The sequence below is a fragment of the Lycium barbarum genome, chromosome 10 (genome assembly GCF_019175385.1).
Source record: "Lycium barbarum isolate Lr01 chromosome 10, ASM1917538v2, whole genome shotgun sequence".
In the NCBI taxonomy this organism is placed as follows: domain Eukaryota; kingdom Viridiplantae; phylum Streptophyta; class Magnoliopsida; order Solanales; family Solanaceae; genus Lycium; species Lycium barbarum.
Window position 1 is genome coordinate 12,184,337 of NC_083346.1, and position 12,352 is coordinate 12,196,688.

Consider the following 12,352-nt stretch of genomic DNA (forward strand, 5'->3'; position numbering starts at 1 on the left):
TTATCCATAATCAATTATATATATTTAGCTTTGCACACAGGCAAAACACATCAAGAAAGTGTGACGAGAGCCAAAAGAATGTTCATGTTGTTGTGAATCTACTAGTGACTATTCAGCTAATTCAAATATCAGTAACTTAGTCTTAATGATATCAGTATCACCTGTGCAGATTGAAAAGCAAAGCAAGTGAAAAACTAAACTAGCATCATAAACTGAAATGGATTTCCTTCACTAACTTCTTCGTGCAAACAGAAACAATTTTAACTCCCAAATACTAACAACACCGCGAAAAAGGAAATCTAATTCTGTACAACAGCTACTGCGGTAAGTGATACACACATCCACTCAAATTATTGGGGTGAAGAACAACGTTACAGGATGTACAGAAGAAAAGAAGATTAAAAAAAAAGGAAGAAAAAATAACAAAACCTTCTGTTTCTGACAATTAACTCATCGACTTGTTATTCCAGACTATATATTCACACTTCTAAGTGTATATATAACATAAATAATAGTAGCATAAAGCTATCAGCTTGATTTGCCACGCAGCTTAGCAGCTTCTGAGCTGGTTGTCGTCATGAAAGATTCTCCACAACCGCATTGTCCAGTTGCATTAGGATTGATAAATATGAACTCAGATCTGCTTATGATAACAAAATGTCAGATTATAGCATCTAATGATGTTTATGAGACACATATAAAGATCACCCAGGTTTGTGAACAGCATATATTGGAATGTAAATGGGTGCAGCAAGTTGGAGCCGGTAGAAATTAAGCAGTTAAGTAAGGTGGATTAGTTTTGCAAGGACAAAGATGACAATGAAATCGAAGCAGAAGAACTAAATTTTTGACTGCTTATCCCGAGTTTGTCCAACTTGGAATTTTACTTTGGTAGATGTTAAGTGGGATCTTGGCTTCAGCCTTCTTCTTTGGTAGATGTTAAGTTACATAGGAATATAATTGAATGAAAAGCTGCAAAAGACAGAATGCCTCCTCATAAAAGTTATGCTGTTCATCCCAAACCGCCTCAAACCCACCTTCATCACTAGCCAAAATACCATAATTTTACATAACTAGGGACTGAATCCTATGACCAACAGATGAATTGCCCATCACAACAAAACAGTAGCCAACCAAGAGCAATTCTATTACAAAGTTGAGCTCCAGATAAACAAGTTCATCACTGCCAGAACAGAATAAGATTAGAAGCTTGCTATTTCTTCTATTTTTTTAAATCAAAATATGAAGTTCATATTCTTAATGTTCTAAATTGCATGGAAACGAAGCAATGGGATCGAGGGTGTTTAACTGCCATGGCAATAAAAGAGAAAGCATATGTTGCTAGGCTAGGGGTATCAAAATGGGAGACACAAGGAGGCCATAATGTGGGCATCCACAACCCAATCAACTGTTCTAGTAACCCTAACAATAGTTTATCTGAGGAAACAAAGGCATTAATTTACTGGGTTAAAAAAAAGAGGACATGAATCATGGGATAAGTCTGTATCATTAGAAAGAATATTTTCTTATACTCATCCATAGGAATCACAGATACGAAGAAGAGAGAAAGTAAAGAAGGTACATTGCATATTTGTATTAAAAGAAGAGACTTCCAATGTCAAATAAAAGATAGCACATGACCAGGAAAATAGAATCAGATAATGTAATTGCTATTTTGTCACACCTTATACTTCTTTGAAGTGGAGTCCTAAAGGACATGATAGGCTAGTTTAGAGAATGCAACAACACAAGTCGAAAAGGTTATAGGGGCAAAATACTACTACATCTAAGTCAACTTCAATAAATAAAGCAACTGAAAGCTTTAGCAGAATAACAAAAAGGAGCTCATCTATGCAGGGAAAAGAAAAGACTGTGGGCTCACTTCAGCCTATAAGCATCAAAGTTATGTCATAATCATACTGGGAAACTAAAAAATTAACTTGCATTAATATTAGCTTATAGAGATACTTAATGACGCGACATGAGACAGTACTGGAAAATTAAACTTGCTTTAATTTTAGCTTATACTTAAGTGATACTTAATCTTGTGATTTGACAGCTTTAAGAATAAGCTTATAAGAGCGATCACTAGAAAAAGGTTACAAATGCAACAGTAGAAGCAATGAATAGAAGACTATATGACTATACTAGTAGAATATAAAGCGGAAATACCACCTTATACCTGAGTTTATCATCAACAAAATCCATCTCGGTACCTAGGACGTGCATAAGAGCCTTTGGATCGATCAGTATCTTCACTCCCTTGTCCTCAACCAACTCATCAAATTTCGCTTTATCGTCTGTACAAGCAAGGTCATTTTGGAAATCAATGGCACATGAGAGAAGAAATTTCACAGATAGTTTACTTTTCTTTGAGAAATTTCGAAGACGGTTTACTTTTTCTTTAAGAAATTTCACAGAAGGGTACACCAGTTATTAAGCTATAGATTAAGCAAGCTCTAAAAGTAATTAATTATGATTAGTCAGCAGAATAATCTGTAGGAACACGCTTGCACAAATCGGTAGAACTAGCTCTGTGCAGATGCTTTTAGCAGGGTATTGAAACTTTGAGCACAACATAAATGAATACTATTAGTGTGAACTCCATTACACTTGAGCACAACATAAATGAATACTATTAGTGTGAACTCCATTACACCTTTTATGTGCTTGCACGCACGCATATGATGAGTGACGCACTCTACTGATTTCACTCGGAAAGGACAACTTTAAACTATCAGTAGACCAATTATACATTACATGCAGCTCAAATTTCAAATTATGACAGAGATGGATGCAAGACATTTCTTTTTTGAGATGATAACCGAAAAATCCACGAGGGCCAATGGCACAAGGTTCAAAACTGCATGGATAATGGGCCCGCCCCCTACTCTTTTCTACTTAAATGGCAAGCTTTTGTCTGCCACAGGCTTCGAACCCCGCGTGTGCCTAACCCTTACATTACGCGTTACGCTCTTACCACTGGACCAAAGTCTTGGGGGCCGGATGCAAGACATTTCTTATTCACCAGATGCAGATAATTAACAGTTAGCACAGTGTAAAAGAGAATCTGGGAGGATGGCAAAGGAGTTTGGAATATGGTATTCATTTTCCAAGCAAAAGAGTTTGGAATATGGTACTCATTTTCCAAACCATTCTTTTGTATCAATGTTCATTTTATAAAACCAAAGTCATCAGTCCATGATGTCAGGCAACATTTGTGCAGAAGTCTTATATTAGGCAAATGAGCAAGCTGAGAGAGGATATATTTCATCATTGTTGCTGACTCTGTACTGTTTAACATGACAAGGCAAATACTCCCTCCTTCCCTTTTTTTTTTTTACACCATTTAACCGGACACGACATTTAAAATGTTGATTTGACTTGTGTATTTATAAATAGTAGTGTTATCAAAAGCGAAAAGCGCAAAAAAGCTCTAAGGTCAGTTGGGGGTTTAAGCCCAAAGCGCAAATAAAGCATGAGCTTTAATGAAAACGGGCACAATGGCGCAAAAATACAAATATATATATATATATATATATATATATATAAGCATGAATAACAAATATATGGACAAAGGATTGTAAAAACATTATGATAAAGGGAAATATCATGTATCTAGTGTCATCTCTTCAAGAGAGGCACATTGGCAAGGAAAAATATGCCTTAGAGCCTTGATGATGACATTGAAGCGCACATAAAGCGAGGCGAAGCACTCAACATGTTTTGAGCCTCACTTCAGGGCTTAAGTGCGCTTTAAGCGCACCTTTGACAACACTGATAAATAGTAGGTCTACCCAGTACATGCGCCAGTGGAAGGTAGAAGGTACCATGTGGAATTAGTCGAGGTGCGCGCAAGTTGGCCTGGACACTACATTATAAGAAAAAATGTAGGTATGTTTGAGTTCAACATGGATAATATCACATCATATATTATTTGTGGAATGCTTCAAGCATTTTGAACCTCCCAAAATGGAGATTGTTACAGAAACCGGAGCAGAGGGGTACATTTTATCTAAGTTGCTCAGACTCGGGTGCGGGTGTCCGACACGGGTGCAGATCTAGAGGTCGGATCCTTCGTGATGTAAATTTTGAGATTCGGGGATACGGATCCAACTAAAAATAATTCAAATACCTAAACATAGAGCTATAGAGCCTAAATTATGAGATATTATGTGGAAAACTTGAAGAGAAAATATTGATCAAGAGGAGAATTTCTCCCTCGATTTTGGTCAAAGTACCCAAAATTGGTTGATCAAATCGGGTACGGATCCCACACCCACACCCACACCCACACCCATGTCGTATCGACACGGATGTGGCACCGAAAGTGAAGAGTCCGAGCAACATGCAATCTTTTGTTCCAATATATTATGTTCAGATAGATGTGGAAGCAAATCACGTGAAATGCATGTTGTAAAGTTAAAGATACTTGAGCTACAACGACATTTTGCATATTAGCAAGCAACTTCAAAAGACCTTAAAACCAACAAGATCAACAAATAAGAAAAAGTTTTTTAAACCCGGAAAAGCTCAAATTTTCCCCTCTGTCCCAACACCATTTCTTCCCCTCCATCTCTCATGCTCTTTATACAACAACAACAACAACAACAACAACATACCCAGTGAAATCCCACAAAGTGGGGGTCTGGGGAGGGTAGAGTGTATGCAGACCTTACCCTTCCCCACCTTGGGAGGTAGAGAGGGTAGACCCTCAGCACAAGTATCCAACAATGAAAAGCGCAAAACCATACATCCAAAATTGGTAGTAACAGTAAACAAAATTCAATAGAGATAACAGTATATAAATCTTTCCTAAATGATTCACCTTCCTCAGCCTCTTTCTAGTTTCTACACCCGCTACCCAACAAGCCAGACTACAGGTTCAGCAGAACCCAATAGCGTTGGCTCAAACACTGAATTTGTGTTTAAAAATCCACTTAATATGTATAAATAATTTATTCAGAACCCAATAACTATCTTTTTTAAATTTCAAAACCCATAAACTCAAAATCCTAGCTCTTCTGCATGGCGGTAGGTGATACACTGATCATGGATCATTATAATTAATTTATCTTTATGCTGGATGCAATCCATTAAGCATAATATGTATAAATAGTTTATCCAGAATCCACTAAATTGTCTTTTTAAAATTTTAGAACCCATAAACTCAAAATCCTAGCTCTGCCTTTGCATGGCAGTAGGTAGTGATCATGGATCATTATAATTAATTTATTTTTAAGCTAGTTCTAATCTATTGCAAATGACCTCCAAAATACACAATTAGGATCAATTTTAAATTTCAAAACTCACACATGAAAAAAAATAAAAAAAAGTTGACAGAAGTAAGAAAAAAAATGAAAATCATAAAGCATAATGATATAGGAGAAATTTAACTCAGTAGTTTCTAGATTTTATCTGATCATGGATCATTATTATAATTAATTCATTTTTAAGCTGGTTGTAATCTATTGCAAATATGATCCATCCATCCATTATCGGGGTTAAAAATGAATTATACTTTTCAAAAACTCACACATTGACGGAAGTAAAATGAAAATGATAAAGCTGTAAAGGTACCTGCATAATTGAGGGTATAAGATAAGCCGTTACAACCGCGAGATTTGACACCAAGTTTGAGGAAAGAGCGTTGACGTTGCTCTAACAGTTGACGTACTCTCGAAGCTGCAGCTTCCGTTAAGGTTAACACTTGCTTTCTCATTTTTTTTTTTTTTTTTGAAATTTCCAAGATGATGGTATGGTATCATCCTTCATTTGCAAATATAATGTGATGACCCGATTGAGGAGTTCATGGGTTGTTATATGAAAATGGATCATTGGGCCTTGATTATGGGCTAATATTGGGTCATTTGTGCTTTGTGTTGGGTCTTTAATTTTGTCCCTCAAGCAAAACAATTTTTTCACGGGACTTAAAAAGGTTATATTTTCTCATTATAATATCCACCAAGTTAGCTTCTGCTTCCGTAAAGAAGTTAATCCCGCAATTTCTTATTTTTTATTTTTATTGCAACTTATGGATATTTTAGGCTACGGTCTAAGTATTTCTTTTAAGTAAACTAAAAATTTCTTATAAGAAAACGTTAGGTCACTGTCTACATTTTTTTTGACTTCATATGACAATCTAATATTTTGTCAGTTCAAGGATTATATTTTCCCAGCTTTTGAAAATAGAGACAAGATAAAATTGGTAATCTGATAGAGGGACAGTTTCATAAATCAGCATATCAATAACATATTTGCAAGAATCCTTCATAGGTGGTCTTGAAATTTTCAAAATTTCTCAGCTTCACCGGCTTACAGTATAATTATAATCATTATCACAAGAAGAAGATGGAGGTCTTCATTTGCAATATACTGCAATGGATTTGGACTTGACCCGATTGGGAGTCCATGGGTTGTTATGAAATAGGTCACTGGGCCTTGATTATGGAGTAATATTTCACAAATAGCCACTTTTCAGTGTGAAATTGTCCTTAAGTAGTCACTTTTAAGATCGCTATTTAAATTTTATCCAGTGGATGCAAAATTATCTTTTTCTTTTTTATTTCTTATCCAGTGTTCGGTACCCGCATTGGAGGCCAGCTATCCCGGATTCGCACCGAGTTACCAAGAATTTTTGAAAAAAATTGGAGCAGCGTCAATGTTGAGCTATGACTTCAAAAGCAGGTAGATGTTGCTTCTTCTTCTTCTCCACTTCTTCAAACTCTAGTATAACGTGTCTTAAAATTCATTTTTTTTCAGTTAAAAACTTTAGCACACTATGTCATGAAGTTCAGTTATTAGTTCAAAACTTCAGACGTTCAAGCTCAAAACTTTAGAACACTATGTCCTTATGTTTAACTTTTTCAATTCAAAACTTCAGGATATAATTCGTTAAACTCAGTTTTGTCAATTCAAAACTTCATAAAGTTGTATCCTTAAGTTCATTTTTTTAATGCAACCTTCAGGATTAGTGTTGTGAAGTTCAACCTTTTTAGTTTAAATTTCAAGGACATTGTGTCTTGAACTTCGAATTATGCAGTTCAAACTTTATACTTGTATTTTGAAGTCCAATTGTTTTAGTTCCAACTTCAGGGCATTGGAGAAGAAGAAAGAAGATAAGAAGGAAACAACAATTGTTCTAATAGGCCAGAAATTCACAAAGAAAGGAAGCCAAGGAAGGACAGAGTATTTGAGATAATGTATTTAGTTTACAAATGATGTTCTTTAAATTGGCGCATCATCTACGTTTTCATTCATATGAAGCCAAATGGGGTTAATGACGTTATATATGAATGCTTTAATGGCAAAATTATCATAAAGACAAGTAACTTCATATCTTCTGAAAAGCTAAAATCTTTTCATCAACGAAGTTACATTTTAACAAACCGTCATTTGAATGAATGTGAACTTTTACTTTGCATTCATATGCACAATCAATACAAGAGGATGAATGTTTAACTTTTTTACTTTGCATTCTGATTAATGAAAAATGCCACAACCCCCCACAAATGCAAAGTCAAAAGAATAGGAATAATTTCTAGGCAAAAGGAAGGAACATGTACCAAAGTATCCATATTTTTCGATTTGAATTGACACGTAGTGAAATGAGGCAACAACAAATATCCACAAAGTGAAGTACTCTTGAACTAAATGGACATAAGTTGAGACCCCCACAACACATACCATATCCTTAATTTCGTGCAAACTCCGCGATACAACACAGTGCTTTTATGGCCATGCACCAAACCTCGGGTCTCATGAATGCTCTAGAAAAACAGCCCAAGTTTTTTCATAAAAGGCGGTCAAATATTTACACTCACGTAGGTGATTCCAGGAAGTCTATCTTCAACATAGACTACCATAAGGCTATGGAATCACTAAGAGAAAATATAAGCTCAACCTTCGGTGAATCCATCCAATGCTTCTCAAAGCACCACTACACCCGGTTATGGAAACATTAAGAGTAAAACTCAAGTATATCCATCAAGTGCGTCTCAAAAGCACTACCACAATGGGCTATGGAATACTTTCAGAGTTAACTCAACCTCACAAAGCACTACCACACGCCATAGTGATAGGATATGTAGTGTATATTGACTGCCTATATGGCTTAGCTTGACCACAAACTGGTATCCACCGTATTACCCTAATCTATGGGCTTTAGCCCTATCCCCCTCAACGTTTCAAGAATTATTCTTTTTGTCAAACTCTTGGTTAAAGGATTCGCCAAATCACTCTCGGACCTTACATATTCCAAGTAAATAACACCATGTTTCAACAACTATTTGACTTCACTATGTCTGATGCGAATATGTCTCCCTTTTCCATTGCACACACTGTTCTTTGCAATCCAAATTGCCGCCTAAAAATCACAATGTAAAGAGAGGTGTAGCTTGTTCCCCCACAATAACACATCTGCCAATAGATTTCGCAGCCACTCGGCTTCTTAGCCTCATCATTGTTAGTTACCCAGTTTGCATCACAACATCCTTCTAAAACAACAAGAATTTATTAAAATGCAAACATCAATCAATTGTACCTCTCAAGTACTTTAACAAACGATGAAGAGCATTCCAATGGGGTTATGAATATACCTGCTCAATCTGCTAACCTTATAAATTATATCAAGCCGAGCATAATTCATGAAAAAAATTACACTACAAATTACTTTACCATATTTATTTTGAGAAAAACTAGAAACTTTATTATTTCGGGAATCCTCACAGGAACTACATCAAAATAATCAAACTCTTTCCACATTTGCTCAATATAATGAGACTGACATAATGAGAAGCCATTAACAGTTTTTCTTATTAATCCGTAAAATCACATCTGCTACTCCTAAGTCTTTCATTTCAAATTGATAATATAATTTTTTTTTTGTTTCATTAACAACATTCACACTTAGGGCCAACTATTAACATGTCATCTACATATAGACATATAATCACACATTGGTAACATAACACATTTAACTAGCCATTAATAGTATTTGAATACTTGTACTCAAATGGCCACTATCCATTGATGAATAGCCTTGAATGACAGTTACAAAATGTTGAGAATATGGTTTGTAATAGATAGACATCAACCTCTTTTTTTCTCATTATTTTTTAATCTCTTGAAGGCCATACGTTGGAGCATCTTAAGCTCGCCATTTGATGAGATGATTGTTCTTACCTATATATATTCAGATCTTTTTCTTTTGGAAGAGACAACATCTAGATAAATTCACATTTTCAGATATCAAACCTACTTCACAAGAGATATTAAAATTATCATAGAGGTTCACTAACCTTAAGATAATATTTAAATGTAAATATCATTTATTCACACGGTCAAAACATTATATAACACCGATCAAGTATTAGCTATGATCATTCCAATTAAGAATTTCACATCATTCCATAACTTGCAATTAAACTTCACATAATCTTTTATGCAACAAATTCACGTTAAGATATAATGACATGGCAAATCACCATAAGCATATCATATATGTTACGCATTTAAAGATCATCACATTATGAATCCCTACCCTAACATTTATATATAACTAGTATTTCAGAAGAAACACAAGGGTAGATTCATAAATAAATAAGAGTGGATTAGTAAGAAAAATAGAACCCAATTTTTGCCACTTTCTTTTCTTGCATTTTTGAGTTGTCTTTGTCTTCCTGTTGAAATATGACAATTCCATTCTAAAGAAAAATTATTATTGTCTTGGTTTCCTTCATGTATACCAAGTGCAAGATTCATCATCTAACTGTGGCATTAATTCACTGTTCATTTATTAGTTTTCCTCAAACTGTGTCATCAGGCGGTTTCAAGGATAATGCAAAACATGAATGGTTTCCAATTAACTCAAAGTTAATATGTAAATCATATCTCCTTAAAAAGACCTCCATAACTAACACCTTTTCAACTTCTACCCTGAATAACAATTAACAATCATAACTCTTGGTTTTTTCACGCCCATAACTCCAAACATTTAATATGTAAACTAATTATACTTTATGATGTTACACCATGCATTCTTCTGTAAGTTATTTTTTAATTGTTTATGATGGGCTAACATTTCCAATTGCAAACTTTTTAAATTAAAGCATCCATCATAAGGAATCCAATCCATACGGTTTTTTTTCCATGACCACATTCTTAAAGAGGAAAAAAGTATTTTATCTTTCATCACTAAAATATGTATAAAATTATTTTACCTCTCCATATGCTACTAATCAATATCATATAAAATAAATCGCTTTCAAATTGTTGGAAATATTAGCAATATCAATCAGAAAATTGAACAAAAGGATTCAACTTATCAGTTTGAATCATTGTGTCGTGACAAGTCACTGCCTTGAAAGAGATTTTCGGCCCGACTCCGATGCATATCGTTCACAGTCGGTCGCTCCCCAAGGTTCCACAGCACTCCCAAACACTTGCGCTAGTGGTTGGAAGTTTAGAGTTGCACAAAATAATTGCCCAGAAATTCACAAAGAAAGGAAGCCAAGAAAGGACAGAGTATTTGAGATAATGAGAGAATTGGTGCGTATTTAGTTTACAAATGATGTTCCTTAAATAGGCGCATCATCTACGTTTTCATCCGTAGGAAGCCAAATGGGGTTAATGACGTTATACATGTAATGCTTTAATGACAAAATTGTAATAAAGACAAGTAACTTCACATCTTCTGATAAGCTAAAATCTTTTCATCAACGAAGTTACATTTTAACAAATCGTAATTTGAATGAATGTGAACTTTTACTTTATATTCATCTGCACAATCAATACGAGAGGATGAATGTGTAACTTTTTACTTTACATTCTAATTAATGAAAAATATCACAAAAACTTCAGGACAATAGCTATTTTTTAAAAATAAAAATAAAAAGTGATCAGTTGAGCACTATTTTTCCGTGTTGGTGAACCGTAGGTTTGGGCTTGGTTGTCTTAGTTGAAACAAACTTTAATATAAATTTCATATCTATTAATACATTAACTTCATAGATGATCACTTCATCTTTATTTGTGACATTATAATTAAAAATCATTCAATTTAACTTAATTATCACAATTTACTAGAATCACTAAACTATTTATTTGTAACATAAAAAATATTTAACTTTACACAATTATCCAAAAAAGTCACTTGAAAACACATGAGATATTCTTGACCTTTGTTGACAGAGAGAGGGTGTAGAGAATAAGACAACATAATGTATTTGTGGTATTAGTCAAGTTATTTCTTTGAATCACCGAAAGATGTGGTACAGTGAATGAATCTGTTTCTCCCTTAATTAGAGATTTCGGATTCGAGTTTTGGGTATAAAATTTTTTTTTAGTAGGAAGCGCTTCCTCCAAATAGACCCTACGCTGCCCTAATCCAGATTTAGTTGGATTCCAGTGCGAATATCGAATATTGAGTTGGAAACTGAAAAAAAAAAGAAAAAAAAAAGAGAAGAATTTATTTCCTTAAAAAGATATACTATAGAAAATTCTGGATGCTTTGATGTATAATAAGAGAAGAACAATGAAGAGTCTGGAAACTACCTCCTGTCTTTGTCTGCATACAATGTATCTGTACGGTTTGACTCGTGATGGTAGCTATCCACTTGGATGCTTCCACCTCTTATTACAATGTTTTATAGTATAGTTTTACGTCCCCTGTACACAAAATGATTTCTGCTTCATTTCACCGGTAATATTTTCTTCATCTGGACCATCACACAGAGATTAACAAAATAAAAAATACGTAATTTTAAGTGTTTATATTTTAAAAGTCATATAAAAGCACTACTATACATCTCTATGTTTTTATAATAAAAACATAAAAATTAGAAAAACTGAAATTAATACTAGTATTTAGTCAGTCATTGTTTAGTTTCATTCTCCATTAATTATTGCTGCCCACCTCTCCTACCCAAAAAAAGGAAAGAAAATGCAAAGGCAGCGTAGTTTATGGACAGTGACGGGGCTATATGTCGTGAATTGTCACAAAGTTATATTGCTTAAAGAGTTTGGGGGTGATTTACTTGCCGGTTAGAGTTACTTAGGTATTAATTATATGTGGATTAGTTATATATAGATTAATTATGTAAAATTTAGTTAAAATATGGTTAGGGTTAAAAAAGATTATTCAACATCTATGTTATTCAAAGTATATTTCAAGAAACCTTCTTAAAATCTGATATGACGTTAAAAAATAAGATAGATTACCGAATATATAAATATATGATCTAATAATTTAAAAATTCTTTGCACTTAAGGTTGATATAACTTCAATTTCTTTTTTTGGTAAAGAATCTTGATTCGTCACTGATTACATTAATACACAACATAAATATGTCCT

The 12,352-nt window shown here is 34.1% G+C and overlaps 1 protein-coding gene across 1 annotated transcript; it reads right to left on the reverse strand.

The window, feature by feature from the left end:
* Positions 1-287: 287 nt before the first annotated feature.
* On the reverse strand, positions 288-5,773 carry LOC132614675 (iron-sulfur assembly protein IscA-like 1, mitochondrial). The gene is made up of 3 exons (XM_060329191.1): positions 5,581-5,773; positions 2,183-2,300; positions 288-640 (listed from the first exon to the last, which is right to left on the reverse strand). Exons 1-3 carry the CDS (start codon positions 5,720-5,722, stop codon positions 529-531), a joined length of 372 nt encoding a protein of 123 aa, XP_060185174.1. The 5' UTR covers positions 5,723-5,773; the 3' UTR covers positions 288-528.
* Positions 5,774-12,352: the final 6,579 nt, after the last annotated feature.

Coding starts and splice junctions, on each gene's coding strand:
- LOC132614675 (XM_060329191.1), bottom strand. CDS start 5,722: ATGAGAAAGCAAGTGTTAACCTTAACGGAAGCTGCAGCTTCGAGAGTA. Junction 2,301..5,580: donor TTATACCCTCAATTATGCAG/GTACCTTTACAG, acceptor TTGCTTGTACAG/ACGATAAAGCGAAATTTGAT. Junction 641..2,182: donor TTTGTTGATGATAAACTCAG/GTATAAGGTGGT, acceptor TATCATAAGCAG/ATCTGAGTTCATATTTATCA.